The sequence below is a fragment of the Macrotis lagotis genome, chromosome 6, assembly GCF_037893015.1.
Source record: "Macrotis lagotis isolate mMagLag1 chromosome 6, bilby.v1.9.chrom.fasta, whole genome shotgun sequence".
NCBI classification, from domain to species: domain Eukaryota; kingdom Metazoa; phylum Chordata; class Mammalia; order Peramelemorphia; family Peramelidae; genus Macrotis; species Macrotis lagotis.
Genome location: NC_133663.1, coordinates 73,001,427 through 73,024,721, shown reverse-complemented (window position 1 = coordinate 73,024,721; position 23,295 = coordinate 73,001,427). Strand labels below are relative to the sequence as shown.

At 33.9% G+C, this 23,295-nt stretch overlaps 1 protein-coding gene across 1 annotated transcript in view; it reads right to left on the bottom strand.

Annotated features, from left to right (window-relative positions):
- The window catches only part of ABCA12 (ATP binding cassette subfamily A member 12), a 231,375-nt gene that overhangs the window by 64,077 nt on the left and 144,003 nt on the right, over positions 1-23,295 (bottom strand). The window contains exons 19-26 of the mRNA XM_074191440.1: positions 22,844-22,963; positions 18,542-18,632; positions 15,123-15,302; positions 13,836-14,151; positions 11,087-11,201; positions 2,022-2,351; positions 533-602; positions 320-454 (exon numbers count right to left, since the gene is read on the bottom strand). Of these exons, the coding sequence (XP_074047541.1) occupies positions 320-454; positions 533-602; positions 2,022-2,351; positions 11,087-11,201; positions 13,836-14,151; positions 15,123-15,302; positions 18,542-18,632; positions 22,844-22,963 (1,357 nt within the window). The remainder of the gene's footprint in view (positions 1-319; positions 455-532; positions 603-2,021; positions 2,352-11,086; positions 11,202-13,835; positions 14,152-15,122; positions 15,303-18,541; positions 18,633-22,843; positions 22,964-23,295) is intronic.

Below are 23,295 nucleotides of genomic sequence, written 5' to 3'. Positions count from 1 at the left end.
CTCTGAGATTACAAGTTACAGAACAGTTGCTGATTTGTATGGCCAGAGGAAATGTCCTAATGGGGCACTACCTACACCAAAAAAATCCCAAATCTAAACTTCCCCTGCCCTTCCATACAAACCCATATAAATACACATGCATGGATACAAATGTGTGCATACCCTATCTGAAAGACCAATGCACACAGAATACCTTTAAAGCTCCAAAGGATCTGTGATATCATGAATGTGGTTCTACCAGCGTAGGATCACTATTCCAGCTCATTTCATGTAATGGATCATATACAAATCAGAGCATTTGCTAGAATCCTGTTCTTACCTGGGAAAACATTTCTAACATACCACGCAATGAGGAAGTAAATGACAGAATCAACAAGAATTAGGCAACATAACCAGCCAAATGAGGTGGTATCATCATGGACGGGAGAACTGTACATATTATCCCATTGAAGACCTATAAAATAAATGAAAAAAATGAAGCATATCATGCCTGTGAAAGATGACAATCCGATTTTAAAGAAAGTGAACCTACCGATACCCTGTTCCTCATATTGGGCAATGTACTGACTGGCATAACTGAATGCTGTCGGGGACAGTAGGCTCTGTAAGAAAAACAAATAGCAGTGATATTTCATATAGTCATCATATATTTCACCCAGAGGAACCTTAAAATGCTTGAAAGTTAGACACTGGTATATAGAAAACTGACACTTTACAGGTATAGTTAGAAATATGGAAATATCCCCTTATAAAAGTACACTACTATGACTACTACCACTACTATTACTGCAAGAGAAGAGGGACTAAAGGAGAACTTTTTGATATGTTTTAAAAAAATCAGAGGAATATGAATAGGGAAAACATCATTATTCAGATGCAATCATTTTGTATTGTTCTGAAAAATTGCTAGATATCTAATGTATGTTTTGACAGATAGCAGAGTATGGTGTATAGAGAACTAGGAATTCCTGGGTTGAAGGACTGCTTTTGCTACATACTGACCAACCAAGTCACTGAATCTCAATGAGCTCTATAAGATTGCCAATTACTGTTAAGGTATCAATTTGCTTCAAAAGGAGGAATGTTTTTTCCCTTAAATTAGTGTACATCAATGAAATCACAGGTATGCATGCTTCTTTCCTACTCCTAGTACTAAGTTTAAATAAGAGCAGCTAGTTGGCATAATGAATAGAGCACTGATCCTAGTGTCAAGAAAACCTGAGTTCAAATCTGGCCTCAAACATTTGCTAGCTGTGTGACCCTGTGAAAGTCACTTCACCCTGTTTGCCTCAATTTCCTCAACTGTAAAAGGAGATGAAGAAGGAAATAGCAAACTATTTCAGTATCTCTGCCAAGAGAACTCCAATTAAGCTCATGAAGAGCTGGGTACAATTGAAATGACTGAACAATAAGCTGAAATATTAATAAGAAAACTCAACTAATGAAGGAAGAATTTCATTATCAGAGCCTATTTCAAATAGAAGTGTCTTTATTGCATAAATTCAAAAGAAGACCATTTCCTTAAAATTGAATGTTTATAAATTTCAGAAATTTCCAATTTAATTCTAAAATAGCTTTTGCTGAATTGACTCTGTTTTGTCCACTTGCACCAAATCCAAGACAAAATTTTAATCTGACTGTGAATGAGTGATGTGTGTAACTTCTACTTTCTTGGATTCTAAAGGAACTTGTTTAACCTGAAGCTTCAAAAATTCACAAATGAGCTCCTTACTGTTCTTAAGAATAGTGATATTCAATACTATAAAAACAAATACATTTCATCATTGAGACATTGGAAAGGGTGAGAAAAGATGATCAAATAGTTTTTGAAGCTATCTTCAAAATTGTCTTCATGATGTCATATGCTTATGTGGACACACTAATTTAAAACTTCGGGGGGGGGGCGAGTTTGTTTCCTGCCACCTCAGCTTTAAATTTAAGAAAGAAAACTTTTAATCGAAGTGTCTAGGAACAAAAATTATCCACTTGTCACACTCCGGTAATTTCCACAATAGACTCACCATGAATGTCTTAACTATAAAGCTCAATTCACTCTCAATTGTAATTAGAACAATGAAGGGGAAAAAGGCAATGATGTAGATGAGACTTCCAATCAGGGCAGCAATATTGGTGTTGTTGAAGAAGACACTGATGAGGTAGCTCATGGCAATAACAGAGAAGCTATAGTCCGAAAAATACAGGAACAAGATGAAACCATTTGTCTTGGGGAGAATATTCCCAAACTTGAGTATACTAATAAGAATGATGATAGTAACCAGCAGGAATCCAATGCTCTCCAAGAGCCAGGCAAAAAAATGGCTACAGGAGTCCACACCCATCATCTTCATGTACTGTAAGGAAGAAAGAAAAGAGATGGATAGTGTTCAAACTGTTCAACCACAAAGCAACAAAGTTATTAATAAATCACTTTAAATATTCTTGGTGAATAAAGATTAATCTCTTCATCCCCATGATTGCTTACCTGTGGATTTTATTAATTTATATGAATATCATGTTAACTTTGAGTGTTTTTTCAACACTAGACTTAACTTTCTTAGATTACATTCTTCAGGCACACAATCTGAACTGAATTGTCTTGGTGATAGTTATATAATTTGTATTATTTTTATCTTATAGCTTGAATGTAAATTGAGTCATAGAATATTAGAGCTGGAAGGAATCTTAATATTATAATGTCTAATAACCCCATCATTTTTTCAGATGGAGAAACTGAGACCAGAAAATGGAAGTGATTTGATCAAGGGGACACAATCTTTTAATGGTTAGATCAGGAACCAGAAATTAAATCTATTCTAATCCAGTCTGACAACCCCTTACTTATTAAATGATTGGTTATAGAAAAAAATTTAAATAAATGCAATATAGTTCGAATTTTAGAATATCGTTTATATTAGATTTATGCAATATAATTTTATAATTTATGTCAACAATAAACATGATGATATAAATAATTCAAAGAAACTATGTTTTGTGTGAAGTTGACACTTGAATTGATATTCATGTAATAACTACATTATTACACTAACTATTCATGAATGCATAGTTAAATTTCAATAAAATTTGAAGAAACAGCTTAGGACATATTTTTAAGAATTAAAATAAAAACTTTATTAGGAACAGTAATCTTCTTTTTCTCAGTTCTCTATCCTTGAAATCCATTGATAGCCTAGGATAAATTTGCGACCCTTAGTTTCCAAAACATCTTTTAACATCTAGACTGAATTCGTGTAACTGAGTATCTGCTAAACTTTTCTTTTCATTGATATTCTTTGATAAACTAATTCAATTCAATTAAACAATTATTGTGGAGCTATTGTATAAAAGGAATGTGTTACAGTAATAACAGTGATCAACCCAGAATCCTAAATTTTAATCATGAACATTTTTTTCATTTAGAGAGAAAGACAAATTCATCATGATCTGCCTTTCAATTATGAGTACTCTCTCATTGTAGAGTATGTATTTATGTGTGGGGGGAGAAGTTGAGGAAGGGAAGTGTGGAGGAAAAATAACTGGACTCTTTCTTTCAGAATTTATAATAATTTTCAAAATTTATTAGATCTCTGGGCTTATTTGGTTCTGTTCATTTTGTTCATTCATATCACTCCCAATATTCCCCGCCACCACAACAAAAAAGCCCTCCGTAAATATTTCTGAAATCCTTTACTTTTACAAAACCAAGATATTTCAAATGTTTTCTTTCTTCCCCACCCTACCTCCTTTTCAGTTTTGCCTAGGGGTAAAATAATAGGGAGCTCATTGGATCTTTTGGTCTACCACTGCAATAGTGAATTTTTATTCTTTGCAACTTATCACATTTTGATAACACTGCTGCTCCTCTTGTTCCCATGGAAACAGATACCTGACTGCCAACAGCCTAAGCTGCAGGCTATAAGCTAATCATCCCTGGGTTTTAAAAACAACAAGGACAACTAGTGACTTTTCCTCTTAACTTTACTCTCATCCTCACCCTTTTCTTCCCCAGTGTCTTGTGACACAATACAAAGGAAGTCTAACCTTAATCTCCATAGGAATGAAAACCTGAAACAAGGTTTCCTATTTAAAGGGACAGTTTAAGGTTACAAGTTACTCCCATCTCCCAAGTACAATGTCACTAAAAGTAAAATGGACATCCTTAATGGACATCCTTGGTCTCTGTGACTGGAAGTGACCTCAGACTTTCCTAAATGTCATTTTCTGAATGAGGAAACTGATACCAAAAGAAGGAAAGTAACTGACCTAAGATCTAATGAAAAATAAGTATCAGAATCTGAATTCAAAGCTGAGTCTTTTGACAACAAATTTTAGGCATGTTTGATTTGGTGCAATAAATGCACTATAATCTCCCCTACCTCATTGAAGAAGATTGTTTGATCAGGGTTAAGGTGAATCATAGTCAGCGATTTATGGACAGAGATTCTTTTGCTGAACCTTTTTTTTTTAAGTTTATTTCTCATTGTATTTTTGGAGTTTTACTGAGACTGCTTCAATAAGCAAAATAAAGACTAAGACTAATAAAAGTATCACTTCAAACCTCATATTCAGCATCTAATGGAGAGAGCCACTATTAAAAACCCTTCCCCTCTGTCCCTAACTCTAGCCTGGAAAAAAGAGCAGGATTTTAGTGTTCTTTTAAGACAAATTATTAGGATAAAATCCTTATTTTTCATCTCATTTGCAAAGGAATTGTGTTCATTTCCAATGATCTAAAGACACCAAGGGCAATTTAAATTCCTCACTAATTCAATTCACTTCATCAAATGTTTTGGCTCATACTAGGTATGAAATATTGTAGGACACTTGAGGATAGATAATAAATGTGGGGTTATATGAAGCCTGACATGGATTTAACAAAAGGGCATTTTTTTTTTTTGACAATCACGATTCAGATTTTCAACTCTGAACTGGTTAATGAAGCATATCTTCCTCCTCTTAGAAGAGAGGTGATAAGTTATAAATAAAAACTAAAGTGTGCATTTTACTTATCTCTAATCTTTGTTACATGTGAGTTTCCTATGTGTGGGGGGGTACAATTTGGAGGGGGATATGCATCCCATGGGAAGTGGTGGTCATAAAAAGAACAGTATCAATAAAACATTAAAAATGTTAATCAAGATATGTCAAAAGTTTTATGTTTTGTGATAAGTTAAGATGACTTTATTTAACATGCAATTGTGTCAGGATATTATCATAACTGATTTAAATGTTTATGGGTTGGTATATAGATAATTAGAAATGTCTAAAAACCGGTCACTTACTAAATGTCACCACATAAACATGAAATTAATAGAAATGTTCAAAAACCATTACCAGGAAATGATTTTGACGATATTAAATTAAAAAGGGTTTACACTAATAAAATCAATGCTGCCAAAATTAGAAAGAAAGTAGAAAGCTGGGAAACAATTGTCACAACTAGGCTTTCTGATAAAAATCTCATTTCTAAAATATATAGAGAATTGTATCAAATTTATAACATTACAAATCATTCCTCAATTGATAAATGATCAAAGGATATGAAAAGGCATTTTCAAATGAAGAAATTGAAGTTATATATAATCACATGAAAAAATGTTCCAAATAATTATTGATTAGAAAAATGCAAATTAAAACAACAATGAGGTATCACCTCACACCTATCAGATTGGCTAAGATGAGAAAAAAGGGAAAATGATCAATGTTGGAGAGATTGGGAGATTGGGACATTGATGCATTGCTGGTGGAATTGTGAATGGATCCAACCATTCTCGAGAGCAATATGGAACTATGCTCAAAAAGCAATAAAACTATTCAAAAGCTTTGACCCAGCAATTCCAATTCTAGGTCTATATACAGAAGAAATTATAAAAAGTGGGAAAATTCCTACATATTCTAAAATATTCATAGCAGCTCTTTTTGTAGGGGCAAAGAATTGGAAATTGAGGGGATACCCATCAATTGGGGAATGGCTAAAAACAGTTATGGTACATGAATACTATGGAATATTTCTGTTTTATAAGAAACCATAAATGGTAGGACTCTAGAGGAGCATGGAATAACTTATCGAATCTGATGTTGAGTGAAGGGAGCAGAACCAAGAGAACAATGTACATATTAACAACAACATTGTGAGATCAGCAACCTTAATGGAAGCAGCAACTCTCAGCAGTTCAGAGAGCTAGGACAACTGTATTAGAGTGGCTATGGACAATATTATTATCCCCATCCAGAGGAAGAAAAACAAAACAAAACAAAACAAACAAAAAAAGAAAAACTAATCCTTCAGAATTTGATGAACACTTTATAAAAATTATCTCTTATGTATCTCTTTCCATTAATACTAATTCCTCATACTGAAAATAACTAATATGTAAACATGCTTATCCAAAATATATATGTACAATGCTAACCAGACTGTTCCTTGCTGAGGTGAGGGGGGTGGGAAGGGAACATGGAAGGAAATTTTGTAACTTAAAATATACATGTCCTTATGGATGAAAATAAATAAATAAATGGTTGAATGAATGAATGAATAAATAAAAGGAAAAAAGAATAGCAATTCTTAGGCTTTGCTAAAGGAAGAGTCTTGACCATAGGTCTTCCCCAAAACATAGTTATTTTGATGCTATGGACAACTATGGGAAAATAGGAGTGAGAAAATTTTCTCCTCCCTAGAATTCAATTCAGCATCAGAATCTATATAATGAATGCAGTAGTTCTTCAAAAAGAACCTATAATGGTTTATATCTACATACATTCCTGAAATAGCTACAATAAGAAGGAAGGACCCATCATAATGGTGGGGGATGACACACAAAGAAAGTTGTTGGCTACATTTTGTTTTGTATAAGTCTTTTGCTCTGAGATCAATTTCACAATCAACCTTGTTTCCTGTCTCCTAAACCTGAAAAGCACATCAATCATTACTTTTAGTGATTGATGTGCTTTTCAAAGTCTATTGTTACTACTAGAGCTGGGCCCAATTGAAGACAAGGCAAGGTGAAGAGAAAGATAGTCCAATCAAGATCAGACAGACCCATAGCAATTGCCATGGAAATATTAAACTTGGATGTCATGAATGTTAAGAGATTGATGGTGAGGAGGAAAATTTGTCACCAAATAAGTTAAAAACTGGAGAGATTATTTTGATTATACTTAAAGGATCTCTGATCTCATAGATAAGGATATTTCCTTCACCCTAAATTTAAATCCCAAGTCATTCAGTGTGATTTTTGCTCATATCATCTAAGTTTATTATAGACATTTCTGTTTGACTCCCAAGTCATATTTCACTATGACTATAATAACTATGAGTATCCCTTAGAGGGCAATGGAATGATGTATGATGGGCATGAGCATGATTAACATCAAATAACAAAAAAGAAACCATAAAGAACTAGGTTAAAGGACATCTGCAAAGAAATATATGATTTTAAAAAAAGAATAGGCTAGTCAGGTAGTATGAAGAAAAGATGGACAGCCCAAATGTTCTATTGGTATATTCATGATGTCAGAAAAAAATCAAAGAACTCAGCATGATAGAAAGATTTTTATACATGGCAAATTTGGATTATGCAAAGTTTAAAGCATTTTGCATAAAAATGAAGTGAGCAGAACTAGAACTTTGCACTGAGTACTACATTGTAATAATACTCAATTTGAAAGGCTTAGTTACTCTCATCAACACTATGATCCAAGACAATTACAAAGGACCCATGATAAAAAATGCTATTCACCTCCAGAGAGAACTGATGAACTCTCAGTGCAGATTGAAGCATACTTTTTCACTTCCTTTATTTTTCTTGATTTTTTATGCAACATGATTAATACAGAAATATGTTTTGCAGGACTTCACACATATGATTGATACCATATTGGGGCAGAAAGGAGAGAATTTAGAACTCAAATTTGAAAAAACGAATATCAAAAGAAAATCTTCAACTGCAAAAAATATTTTGTATAAACAAAACAAATGTAGCTACAAATTTTAAAAGGAACTATAAAACAAGTGGGAATGCTTGCATCAAACATCTCTGATAGAAGTATGCTATCATATTTTACATATTTATATGGAAAATAAAGAATTGACACAAATATATTACTAAAGATATTTATTGCCCAAGAGATATGCAGGAAAAAAGATATGTATTTTTAAAATCTAAAAAATACTATAATAACTATGAAAAATGATAATAAACACAGTATAAGAGATGTAAATTAAAACAACTCTGAAATTTATCCTCACATCTATGAAATCAGTAAAGATGATTAAAAATAGAAATAGTTAATTTTGGAGTAACTATAGGATAACAAGTATATTAATATATGTTTGGTAAAGTTGTGAATTGAAGCAACTGTTTTGGAAATTAATTTGCAATATGTAAGAAAAATTACTAAATTCCTAATACCTTTGGCACAGTCATCCTAATATGAAACATATGGTATTTCATACTATGGAACCCCCAAAAAATCAATGACAGAAAGAAAAAATCCCATATATAATAAAATTTTAATAGCAACATTTTTTGTAGCAACCAGAATTAGAAACAAAAGGAGTACCTATCAGTTGGGGATATGGATGAACAACTTATCATGGGAATGGTATATATATGGTATCAAAAGGAATAAAGTAAGGAATTCAGAGAATGATGAGATATATGAAGAGATTGCAGAAAGATATTAAGACTGGTGAAATCAGAATGAAGAGGATAATATAGATAATCACTGCAATAATGTATCTGAGAAGTAAGACTAAGAGACATCAGAATTCATATTATACATAATGTCTAATACTTTAAGATAATGCTCCTTTTACTAACCCAGAATTAGAAATGAGATTCCAGAGAACTCCAGCTGAGACCCTTTTCTCTCCTTTCTATGATTATGGATTGTCACCTGAATTTTCTGAGACAATCTCTGGATTGATTTTATTTTGCTTATTTGTTTTTCTTTGTTTTGAGAGGAGGTTTCATGGAGGATGTTTTTTTTAGGAAATGATAGTTGTATAAAAAGTATCCATGAAATATTCATTTTAATAATGTTCTATGGCAGTTATATTTTAAAGAGTTACAATGAGGAAAAGACAAGCAGCAGATTTTACAAAAAATAGGGGGAAAATCTCAAAACTTGCTGACTTATTTTCTTCTGTAAAGAATCTTATCGTGTGCTAATGTGTATTCTAATTTCATTAGAAAGTGTGGTGAACTCAGTGGAGCAGGATTCTTAGAAAAGCCCCCAAAATGGGGGGTTATCATCTACATTAAGCTACTAACTTAATAACAATGTTATAGCCTTGTTTTGACTTGAGGGGCTGGCTAGCAGAGATTCTTGGAAGTGTGGCTATTCATAAGTGGGACAGTACTGTGTATATGTAGCTGTAGTTGAGAGACCTGGAAGCAAATATTAGTAAATTATTCTGGGTCTCTGAAAAACTCTTTTGACTTAATAGACTGTGATCATAATGAAAAGTTCTTTTGTCAGTAATTCAGAAATTGTTGGGTATTGATGTCTACACGATCAAAATGTACAAGAAACAAAGGTAAGGGGGGCAAGGGGACAGCATTATTTGGAGAAGAGTGCTGGTTAGGGAAAGAGATGTTAAGGTGAAACAGGAACCCTAAACTTTAGTATTGGTTCCGTCTTTAACCAGACAGATGAATTGGGTAATTCGTTCCCTCTCTACTAACTTATTTTCTCCACCCATGAAATAAGGGATTTGAAAAAAAATCACCAAGTTACCTTTCGTTGCACAGTTACCCGAATTTATGATATTCAAGAACAGTAACAACTATTTCAAGGAAATAAACCTATAGTGGATAATTTGACAGTTCTGTCCATCACACCGAATTGAAAGATGTTATTAATTTTGCTTAGGAAGGAAGCATCCCATCTAAAAACTTGGTGAATGAACTAGACAGGATCACATGACCTTTGAAAGACTTCCCTAAGTCTGGTGAAAATGTGATAGCAGACTCCCATCCAGGCAATATTCCTTAGAAAACATGGCAAGAGAAGCACAAGCATTGGGACTTACAAAAATCTTATATAAGATTGCTTACTTTGAAATTCTATGTAATTCTGCAGTGCTGAGAGGGAAAATTGCAGAATAGAATGATTGCAGCCATACTCATTTCATATCTTCGGTTTGGAAAAGTCTACAAAGCATGCCTTTACTCTTTTCTGTGATACACAGACACAACCAGAGACTATCCATGGTGCCATCATTTTGAGGGGTGATGCTTTCCCTCCAAGGATGGGAGGCTCCTCAGCTATTGTAGAGAAAACTGAACAATCACCGGCATGCATAGGGAAGCCAATCTGCAAAACCTGTTCATGATCATTGGGTCATTCTTGTCCTCAATCCAAAGCAGTGACTGGTGGAGAAGGAATTACTAAAATGGAATTTTCTAGATATTTGAAGAAGTTTTATATACAATGTGGAGATACATAAGAGATGAGTACACAGCTATTTCTGGGTTCCATTTGGTTATTGTGCTAATAATCCTCCACTCCTGGGAGTTACTATTTAGGCTTCCATTATTCCAATTGAAATGGAGTTATTCTTGAATAACAGTTACATTTATGATAATACTATTATTATTTATTTAGATTACTCTCTCTCCATATATATATACACATATATAAAACTCATGAAGAACATTCTATATCTCCTCTCCTCAAGCTTGTAGGGCTTTGTCCTTTCTGAAATTATCATTTATATTATTTTCTTTTTTATATTGTCTACTTTTTAGTAGAATGTAAATTCCTTGATGGCATGGATTATTTTGTTTTTGTCTGTTATCCCCCTTACCTAACACAAGACTTTGCACATAGAAGACATTTAATAAATGCTCAGTGGATTTGGATTTTTTTTTGTGAGGGAAGAAAGCAAGGGGTAGTGAATTTGTGTAGAAAAGGCTTATCCATTTTCATTATGATTTTCAAAAGATTTTTCCTTAGAGCTAATTCACACTGTGTGGTTAAGCTTTTCATGTTCATGCTGGTCTAAATAAAATCACAGCAACTCTTGCTAATAAGAAATGAACTTATTTGAAATTTTAGGGTACCATAAGAATTTTCAACCTACCTCATGGAGCCTCAGGTCTTTCTCATAAACAAGTTTTTTCACAAAGGCAGCTATAAATACAACCCAGGCTACCATAAGCACGATTGGAAGTGAGTAGGAAACACTGGTTAAGAAGCTGGGGGGGAAAAAAAGATAACACTTACCAAAATGGATAATGGCAGAGTTGGAGAATACAACACCATAAATATTTTTCCCACAAATTGAAAATATTCATGTTTTTTAAGAAAACAGAAATCAGTGGACTTATATATGATTCTACCAATATCAGGAACTCATTTGAGAAACACTCTTCCAAATGCAGCTAGCTTATCTCATAGTCTTAAAGAATTGATCAAAGAGGGATAGCTAGATGGTGCAGTGGTTAAAGCACTAACCCTCAATATAGGTTGACCTGAATTGAAATTTGGCCTCAGACGCTTACTAGTTGTGTGACTCTAAGTTGTGTGACGCTTAACCTTCACTGCCTCCCCCCCAGAAAAATTAATCAAAGATGGCAAAAAGAAGGACTTGATTTCCCATTTTTCTGACTTCAAGATTAACTCTCAATCCATAATTCCATACTTCCTCTCTATTAATCTTTATTAATTAATGAAGCCAAATTAATTAGGAAAAGATTTCTTTGAATTCTGCTCTTCTGCTCTTCCTTCTCTTCAATACAATTTTAGATTCCATGGAGAGGCAGTGCAATGTTTTAGAGAATGGTTTTGAGTAGTTGGTGTATGAAAGTTAATTTGTAATCTTAAGAATCAAGATCTCATTGGCTGATATTAAATTGAATAGAACAGAGAAAAAATGGTATTCCATTTATCTCACTGAATGGTTCATCTAATCAAAAGAATGATTTTTCTATTCTTAGGAAGCATTTAGCAAATACTCAATTAAAATGTATAATCATGACTGTTTCAGGATAAACATTTAGGCCATAACACTATAGACAATTCCTCAGAGTCCATATTACAGTAAGGGGACTGGTCTGCCCATGTACAGCTATAACCTCAGGAAGACCAAGAAAACCACCTTCCCCCCAGGACAAATCCTCTACGTGCCTGTCATGGTGGTTGAAATTCCTACCATTATTTATCCCTTTTTTGGAACTAATGCATAGTTTCTGAAAAGCTTTAATAATGAAAATATGTGTGACCTTTTAAAGTTATCATTATTCATGATGCAATTATTGTGTTTATTACATACAATACAAATTCTCATGGATATGAAAATATTGTCCTGAGTACAATTTCTTTTTGATTTTTCTCAGATAGTGCTAGTGTTAGTGCTCCTGATTGCCATCAAAATCAATTCTATAACCATTTTCATTTGATAATAAAATCCCTATAGTCTTTAATCCAAAGCATTGAGTTATATATCCAGATAGGGTGCTGGCTATTAACTGTGTTAGAATTCAAAGAATGAATCCAAATTCAAGGAGAGGAAATGAGTAGGGGATAGTCAGAAATCAGAAGGGAATTTTAATTAATTTATCCTACAGATCTCCCTCAGATTTTTTACTATTCACAGTGGCCATTGAAGTTCACACAGTTCATGCAACCTAGTCCTGGTGACTCTACATAATAAAAGCAGTTAACCTTGACAACCCACTAAAAAGAATTCCCATCTTTCTCCTTTTATCATTGTTCAGCAAAGAGTTACAACCTCATCTCATCTAGAGTTCTTGAAGCAGCCAAGGGGAAGAGAAAGAGGCATCATCAGAAAAACAGAACAGCTCCAAATGGTGCAACAACTGCAACAGTTAGGTTGAATAATAAGTTCGGTTACTTTTTAGAGTAATATTTACATGCCTCAAACTCCTGTATAGGTGGATGGGCTTGAAGTACATCTTCCTGTACCTTTTTTTTAAACTGTTATTGGAGTTGGAGTCATTTGTTCTAGCAGACTGGCAGACTTAATGAACATTAAAATTTACTGCCTGAAAAAGTTATCTTTAATTAAAAAAAATCATTTGCAAAGTCAATTGAGATGTTGGAAGAGTCTTTGGCAAAGGCACTATTCCATAAAGTCATCCCAGATTTTTCTTGGAATATTTACATGTTTCTCTTTTTTAATCAATTTTTAAAAAATTTTATTTACTTAAGGCAATGGGGTTAAGCGACTTGCCCAAGATCACATAGCTAGGTAATTATTAAGTGTCTGAGTCTGGGTTTGAACTCATGTTCTCCTGACTCCAGGGATAGTACTCTATCCATTGCACCACCTAGCTGCCCCTGACTTGCTTCTTAGAACACTTATTAAAGGAACAATTCAGGCAAATATTCTTTTTCTCTATTTTCTGATTTCTCCATCTGGTTACCCAGAAGTAGAATTCAATTTATTTCTTTGTTTATTGTTTATACCAGTGATCTTTCCACCCAGTTTATCATTCTAATTCATTAAAGTCAAGGCATAATGGAGCATGCCCTCAAGGCAAGAAATGACCACTTTGAAGGCCTGGAATCAGGAAGACTTATCTTCTGAGTTCAAAAAATGGTTTTAGACATTTACTAGATGTGCAACACTTACCCTTTTTTCTTCATCTATGAAATGAGCCAGAGGAGGAAATGGCAAACCATTTCAGTAAATTTGCCAAGAAAATAACAAAACAGGGGTCATGGAGAATTGGACATGACTGAACAACAATATTACATTTGATGAAGGCTTGTAATAAACATTTGATTCCAATGACAATTTGAACTGATGGAAAAAGGTAATCATAGAAGCTGCATCTTATTAAGTAACATAAAACGTAGAGACTCACTTGTCCTTCATGAAACAGGGATAGGGGATTGCTTGAACCTGAACTGCTATTTCCTGTGAATTCCTCCCAGTCTGTAATTCAATGATAGCTCTTTCAATGCTGTCCTGTAAGTAGATGAATGCTCTGCCATAGATCTGGTTTTGTGATGGAGAATTATGTGGACCAGGAGCCCAAAGTTTGTTCCGGAGGCTGCTGGTTGTTTGTGCTGTCTTGAGACTCATTCGAATGGTATATTCTATTAGTGGAGGAAGGGAACTGTCATCAAAATTGTCTCTTCTCTCCCTGCTTCTGTTAGAAGGAAGCTTGAAAATAACACCTAAAATGAAAATGATGAAGGAAAAAAAAGAAAAATCATTTAGTGGAAGAAGTTACTTGCTGTAGTTTTGAGACCTACATAAGAGGGCAGTCAAACATTTTCGCATCTGGGTTAATATCAAGACAAGAAGTCCAAGGCTCTTGATTTATAAAAAAAAATGGCAAAAATTGCATTTTTGAAGGTATATCTTGTGAAATTTGGTCCCTGAAAATATAATAAACTCAAAAGCAAATTAAAGTCATTAACTATAGATGTGCTACAAAATTATGACAGTTATCCAATTAATTTGACCAAATAATTGTCAGTCTTGGGACTTCTAACATTAACATGTCCTAAAGGAGAAAAGGATGACTTAGAAGATCCTGTCACCGACATCATTTTTGCTCTCCGTGTCATATATTCAATTTAGACAAATTGCTCTATTTTCTTCCATTCTTACAACCTCAGGTAATAGAGAATAGAGAGGTATTCTGAGAACCAGGAAGATCTGAGTTCGCCACCTGTCTCTGATACTTATTAGTTACGTGTCTTTGGGCAAGACATTTTTCTGTATTGAAGACAACTCTGCAAGATTATGAATTTCATTATGAATTTCATGGTAAAGGAAGTCCATTTGTGGGAACTATTAACATCGATGAAATCACAGCCTCACAATCCAATTGCACAAGACTCCTCCTAATTGTGCAGAGGTTTTCAGGGATATGTGTCCTCTGGAGACCTTTCTGCCTTTCTCTCAGCTTGCTGGAACTAGCATAATTGAAGGATTTCTTTCCTTTTCTGACTACAGGTTTCCTGTCTTTGGCTATAACTCTGCCAGGGGTAGAGAGGTAGAGTTCTTGTGTAAGAGACTGCGTGGTTCAGTTGCCTGAAGTCTCAGGCATAGAGGATATGAAAAGCACCTTGAGAATTTGATTGGGATGAATCTGTATGTTGCCAATGGATGGTTCAAATAAAAGCAGAATGGAACTTACTTCCAAAGAGTTCATTGTTCTTGTACAGCTGTTGAGCTTCCATCTCCATTTCCTCTACAGTTTTTGCTGACTGAATGCGATCATACAATACACAAGAGGAAATGTTGACTGTCAAGGAAGACAGTGTATTAAGCTGATCAATGATGCCAATGTTGTTCTGTAATTTTAGCCTTATAATATCTGGAGAAGTGAAGCAAAACAAAAGCCAACAGGGGGGAAAAAAGAAAATATCACCATCCTGATTCTCACAATGATTCATCAAAAGCACTGATTTACCACTAAATATTACACACAAGAGGATTAAAGACATGGGGAAATGTACTTTATTATTGAAAAATTCAAAGAAGTGCATCAGGTAAAATTTATTCTGTAACACAAATATTCAACAAAGAGAATTTATGCCAAGATTAAGTTAAAGGCGACTAAAAACCTTACATGTTATAATATCTTGAATAGTGATCTAAGATCAAAAAAGGTAATTGTCACAGTATTGTAATATGATACAGTAGAAAGAGCACTAGATTTGGAATCAGAAGATAAAGGTTTAAATCTTGGTTCTGCCACTTCTGATTATGTGATATTGGGAAAGTCACAATTTTTCTGGAACTCTCTAAGGTGAGGAGATGAACTAAAGGATCTCTATGGTCCTTCCCAATTCTAAATTTATACTGCTAAATAGCTCCCCATAGCAATGATATCACAGGTCCTGTTCCTATCACTTATCCCTATATCACTTATCTCTTCCTTTCCACCAGGGAACATTCATAGGACAGGGAAGCACAATTAGTTGGCTTAATGAAGTATGAAACTCGAAGGCTGGAAAACCCAAGTCCAATTGCTACCTCAAATAGATACTTGTCACCTCTGTGACCCTGGCAAATCACTTATCCTCTCTGTGTCTCAGTCTCTCATCTGTAAAATGGGAATAAAAATAGAATGTACCTCCCAGGATTTTTTGTGAGTGTAGAGTGCTTTGTGAACCTTAACGTGTTAAATAAACACTAGCTCTGATTATTAACTGTAGGTTGTTAAAAAGAAAATTATAAAATAGGAAATGAAAAATGAATCTAGAATGATCTAAACTGATAGAATATGGAAGGCTAGAGCAAAGCTGAGCAAAGAAAATTATAGATGGAATATGAGAATAAAAATAGAGTAATCAGCAAGTGAAACAGACTATAGAAATATTTCTTAAAGAAAAGTACAAACTATATTGTATATGTGCATATATGCATATATATAAAACTAAATTATTTAAAAGATATATGAATTATCTTGGTATTATTCTAGAGTAGTCTAGAATTTATGATAACTAATATAGTGGATGGATGGATGGATGGGTGGATGGATTTGTTTTAGATGACTATGCATTATGACAAAAGGATTAGATAATTTTTTTGATTTTCTGATATACCATAATATAATCTATTGTTATGTAAAATGTATATGAAAACAAACATGAATATAATATTATGATTGATTGAATTTTTACCTCCTGACTCAATTGTTATGAATAAAAATATACTACATATCATGAATTCTTCTTCACCAACAAAATGCCCCCCAAGTCTTTTAAAGCAAAATTAAATTCTCTGGAGAAGTCAACTACTTATACGCATTTTGCACTAGAATTTAAAGAGAATGGCTTTTGTTGTGGAAAATGGTGGGGGAGGGGGAAATTATGGTTGAACAGTGGCCTCCAGTGGCCATAGGAAATCAATACAATGCAATCTAAGGCAGAGATTCTCCTGCAATTTTGATGGATCTTTAATTGAAATTTAAAATGCAATGGAGAAAAAATGGAGAATAGTACATTTCTCTTTACCCCAACTCCATTCCTAAAGGAATTTTTTTTCTATTTGATCTTAACAGAGCAAACTTTAAACCACCTAATAATTATATAACTATCAGTTTCAAAGTTAGAACATCATCAGTCTCTTATTTCCTCCATAAATCTTATTTCTACATGATTCCAAAATTTTCAGAACTGAAAACAATTTTACCTTTGTTCTTTTGACTAAAAATATTTTTAATAGAAATGGTAGTTTAAGTGATCTCTTTTGAGACAGACCTTTTTTTTTTGATTCTCTTTTAGTTATTGAACATCAAAGATATTCTGTATATTATTTGGAGGCTAAACTTATGCATGGTTCCTTTCTATCAGTTTGTTGCTTATACCACCAGGGAAGCAGCCCCTCAAAGAGAGCTACTACCTAGCATGAGGACATATTTTCTTTCACTCTACCTCTTCCTAATATTGGTGCTCTTATACCAGGGGTTGCATAGCAACAGAACATCAGACATAGACTGAATAAGATAACTTACATCCTCTGGGTTGAAGGTAGGGATGTTGCAGAGTGAATGCCTAAGTTCTCTAAGTGTCTTTGCATCTTCACACATCCTTTTAAATGACCTTGAAAGAGAAGAACCCATCCCTGCCTTGCTAACTATTAGTTTGTTTTCATTGTGAGACAATCCATCACTTTTGTCTTTCTACTCATGGCCTGTTGCACATGCTCCATTTGTATAATAGAAGTCAGTGATTACTAATAAATGATCTTGACCTCAACCATAACCAGCACCTTATCATGATGCCAGCATCTACTAATATTAAGAACTTGTTTTTTGTTAAGAACTTTGTATAATGAAAAATAACAGTTTATATTAGAAACTTGAAAGCTACCTGTGCTCAGTTAAAGAAGAAACTGCGTTTAAATGGTTTATTTTGTATTTTTACAATTTTGAAATATTTAGTGTCATCCATAATGAGAATGGTTAACTATCTGAGAAGTTAATCCCCAAAGAAGAGTTTGACATCCCTTGTGAATTAAATATGTAGCAACTAGGTGGTCCAGAGATTGATTCTCTTATAAATAGTTATTGGACAACACAGATATGCTATATATTACTTATATAGAATATCTATATAAAGAATAATTATATAGCAAATTTATATCTATATGTTATTTACATATATTATCATATATATATATATATTTATTTATATGACATCTTCCTGACTTGAAATCTTGCCTCAAATACTAATTATTGTGACCCTTTGGAAGTAACTTAATCCTTTTTGCCTCCTTTTTGCCTCAGTTTCTCCATCTGTAAAAAAGAAATGGCAAAAAGATACTAATCTTTGCCAAGAAAACTCCAAATAGGGTTATGAAGAGTTAGAGACAAATGAAAAGCAACTGAACAACTGTAAGTAAGTGTACCCCTGACTGAGGAGACAGGGCATGGAAAATGTGGCAGAGGATTTATTTCCCTTAGAGTAATGGAATAACCAGAACCTAGCAAGAAACAGTGCAGAATACAAAATGGAAAGGAGCTCTGGAGTAGGATAGCATTTTTTTTCCTGACAGGATCTGGGAATAAAAGGTCCCACAAAACTGCATAATCTAACCATGACTTACCAAGCTCATTTATCTGTTTCAGAAGCTCAACAGCATCAAGTCCCACAGATAATTTTACAAAAACTTGCACAAAGGGGTTCCTCAGAGTATTCTAACAAACAATAATAATAGAGAATTAGTTTAAATGCAAGAACAAAACAAGTTTAATCATTGTCTCCCTAATAACACCCACAGTGAGAGGCGTTAACTGCTATTGTGCATCAGCAATGCATCATCTTACAAAGGCTTATATTCAAATCCCTGACAAAGGAAGCTAGGACGTGTGCTGTTGTAATAAAGAGTTGGTATTTGTTTAATTAGTCCTATAAGGAAGCAAACCTCAAAATGTAGGCATCATTCGTGGAATGGCATCCCAATGTTGTTAAATATGATGATGACATGCAAGACTTGGGAATTTTATTCACTTCAATCCTCCTCTATTCTCTATATAATGAATGCTACAATTTAGGTGTGTAATGGAAATGGAAAATTCTTTACATGCATAGAGCTTGAATAATAATAATATTTTGCAATGACCTAAGAAAGGCCTAAATAGGCATTTAAGGCAATTCTACTCCTTCCTTCTTGCTAATGGGTGAAATAAAGAAGAGTGATGGAGAAAGGAGAAGGAAGCAAATTATAAAATGATTATGGAATGTGTAAATAAATGAATATTATTTTTGTTTTTGTTTTTTTTTTGCAAGGCAATGGGTTAAGTGACTTGTCCAAGGTCACACAGCTAGGCAATTATTAAGTGTCTGAGGTCAGATTTGAACTGGGGTATTCCTGACTCCAGGGCCAGTGCTCTGTCCATTGTGCCACCTAGCTGCCCCCAATAAATACATTTTGAAAAAAAGATTTATCAATTTATAATATGATTATGTGAAATTAAGTAGCAAGAATGCTGCTTTGGAGTTTAAGGGAATTCTTAGGGAGTAGTAATTAAGTTGCTAGAAGACAAATATGGCTATTTGATTGACTAGATTTGGAGTTTATTCCCCCAGTCATATTTTTGCTCGAAGGTCAAAGCTTTTGAGTTTCAACTTTGAATCCTTTGCTTTTCCAAGCCTTAGAAGTTAACTTGGATCCATTAACCTCTCAGATATTTTACATCTGATTCCAAGAATCTCATTTCATCCTAGATCTTTCTGCTGCCTAGGATGACATGAGTCAGATTAGCTACTATAAAAACTTACTTGACTTAGAAAAACTTAGCATGCCTGGCTAAATAAGTAAGGGTAGTTGCACTAACTCTACTTTTCTTGAAATTCTCTATTTTGGGGCAGCTAGGTGGTACAGTGGATAGAGAGCACCAGCCTTGGAATGGGGAGGACCTGAGTTCAAATTTGACCTGGGACACAATACTTGCTTAGTTGTGTGACCTTTGGCAAGTCACTTAACCCAACTGCCTTGCAAAAATCGCTCCCCCCCCAAAAAAAGAGAAAATTCTCTATTTTCCAGTTACAGATTGTTAGTGGAAAATGGTTTTATAAACATACTCCAAAACCAGATGGTTATTTATATTTTAAAATACATTGTAGAAAAAGCAATTAACAATGCAAAAGGGTGGCAAAATTCTTGACAGAAAATATATTGTAATGACTGGTGCCAGCAAGTGAGGGAGGCTACAGTGTATCATTTGTTGTAAAATCAAAAGGTTATCAAACTGAAATTACAATAGTAAGCATTTTTAAAAATGTAGAATATACAAGCAATAAGATTTGACTTCTTTGAAAAGAAACCTTTTACAAATGAATGAAGGGAAGAGTGATGGACTGATGTACCTCTAATGTTTGCATACCATCACTGAAATTTGCTTATCTGATTCTATGAAGGTGATGCAACCTTATTGAAAACTAGTGATCTTTGCTATTTTTTCCCTGATGCTTGTTATTTCATATAAATAATTTAAATGACCTAATGGGGTACATTGATTTTAACAACTGCTTTCCCAACTAATACCACTTGATAATCATTTTATATATTATAATGTGATCTCCCCATTAGAACAGAAGCTTCTTGAAGGCAGAGATGGTTTCACTCCTGTTTTTGTATCTCCAATGCCCGAGTCACAACTTGTTAACCTAGAATATTTGTACTTAGCATTCTCTTTCTTCAGTGCACAAAATTCTGTCTTCAATGACTTTGTTTTGTTTCTTTTGTACTCATGGATAGAGGAATCATGTATAATATTCTTCTGGTTCTGCTCATATCAGCATCATTTCATGCAAGTCTGTCTAGGCTTTTATGAAATCCCATCCCTTTATTGTTTCTTATAGAACAATCGTGGGATGGAGGAAAAGAATAATATCCTCAAAGTTCAAGTTTGTGAACAGAATGAATGTGCTATACCATCAGTTGGCTATGTGTACAGCAAGCACCTGCATAGTATATCCTCTGTATGTATTATCACAGTGGCAAAAAGGATTTCAACTTAGAGGGCAATCATGCAGAAGGGAAAGTATGTGCTAAGCATCTCTGTGGCAATGTATTCTACTAGTTGTTATATCTGGCTATTTTTTCAAACCTTTGCAAGTTTTAGTTTTTAAAAGATTACAAAACTAATTATATATGCGTCACAATGGGACCTGGATCTGCCTTGAGATTCCAACATGAGGCAGTGATGAAAATGGTTTCTTTCAGTTCTAATCAGAATAGAGTCTACAGAGGTGGAATCTAAGCAGGCTGCCTCGTGGGGGTTTTCTGGGCTAGCTTGGAGCAGGTTTTAGAAATGCATTGCTGGCTTCTCTTGTGTCTCATTCCTCCTTGCGCTATAGAAATATTCTCAGATATAAAAAGAGAAATGGTTTCTATTTTCCTAACATTCATATTCTATAGAAATAGAATAAGTAATAAAATCTTACTTTACAGCCTGGGCTCTGGAAAACTATTCTTATTCTCTCAGGAAGTAAAAATGAACCTGTAAATAAGTGATTTATTTTGGTCTGGAGTATAGCAATAATTTTTCTATTAATTAAAAATCCTTGGATGAACATGTTGTAGTATGTATCTTCTAAGCATGCTGCATGTCAGTTGAATAGATTCATTGCCAATTTGACTAAGAAAGGTTTAATGAGAAAACACTAGGGAACTTGGAGAGAAAGCTAGATGATCACTTTTTGGAGATGTTGCAAGAGGGAGTTCCTGGTCAGGTATAGGTCAGATCAGACAAGAAACTAGTTAATCTTCCTTCTAGAAAAATTGAGTTTTTATTAGAAAGTCCAAAAATGTTAACTGAGTACTGAGAGGCTGTATAACCCATGAGATAAAAGTGGAAAAGTGTACTTGGTTTTCATACCAAATTCTTAACGCACATAACAACAATCTGAGATACTCTAAAAGTCATGTTGGTTTTCAGATAACTGCTAGTTTAATGATGTCAAAATCTTTCCTTTCCTTGCAATGGGAATATACAATTTGGAGGAAGGGTAAAATTCAAAATATAGTAGTTGTTCTTTCAGGATTTCCATCCTGGAAGCTCACTCCAAGCCTATGGCCACTTCCTCTTCCCCCAAACTCCAATTTAAGGAAAATATCCCACCAAATTCACTCCTTCAACTTTCTCTGGGCTTCACTCATAGATCTCAGGACTTCTTTCTTCTATTATTTTCCCCAACCCTACACATTTTTCTGCTCCCTTTTATGTGTGGTCTTCCCCCATTACAAAGTAAGGTCTTTGAAGGCAAGGTTATTAATCTTTTTGTTTGTCTACTACTGTTTGACTTAATGTTTATTGACGACTTACATGGTATTTTCTAATTGTAAGTAGATAAGTCATTACTATTATTGGGAAATTATAGCAAGAAATTAAATTTTTAATAAGATGTTTATTATAAGAAAACAGTATAAGATTCATGTTTCAGATGCAAAGATCCTGAATTTTCAGAATCCTTACAGTGACACCACATTGGCTACCAGAATTAATAGGAGTAATAGGGAGGGGGGGATATTGTAGAAAGGTGGATTTTAGAAACCCCTAGAAAGAAATATTTTCTAACAATTTCCAAAGGGAAATTGGCTTCCCTAGGAAGTAGTTGGTTTCCCCCTGCTCCTTGCCCTGGTCTAGATTACCACTTATTAGATATGGCATAGAGAAGATTCTTGTACTCTCTGGGAAGCACTGGGGTCTCTGAGGTTCCTTCTGTATCTCAGAGTCTGATTGGTATTATTTTTTCTTTTAATTTCCTAACTTTAATCTATTTGGTATAGTTTATAAACCACATGTTTTGTCTTGATATCATCTAATTGTTCCTCTAATAGTAATTAACATTTCAAAGAGCTGCCATGCTTATTAAGATGAATGACAGAACCATACAAGAGTACCTGAAGCATTGGGATTGTTTGGTTTAACAGATAGAATGAATTCATGAACAGTGGTGAGTTATCCATCCATTTTTGAGATTTTTCTCTCAATTCTGCCAGTTGTCTCAGAGTTGCATTAGACTAAAAAACAAAGAAGAAAAAAAAATTAATTTGTTAGTGATTTCCTGTACTAGCATAAATATATACTTAATGTATTAATGGCCTTTAAGGAAAATTGGTCTAAAACAGTTATTCTTAACCTAGAGTCTGTAAAAGTTGTTTTAAAAATATTTTTGAAACTATATTTCAATATAGTCGGTGTCCTTTTTTAATCCCATATATTTTATTTTATGCATTTAAAAATGTTATTCTGAGGGGGGGTCTACAGGTTTCACCAGACTTCCAAAGTGGGTTGTGATACAAAAAAAATTAAGTAGCCCCGATTTAAAGGTAAGTTTAAAGATAATTTCCTT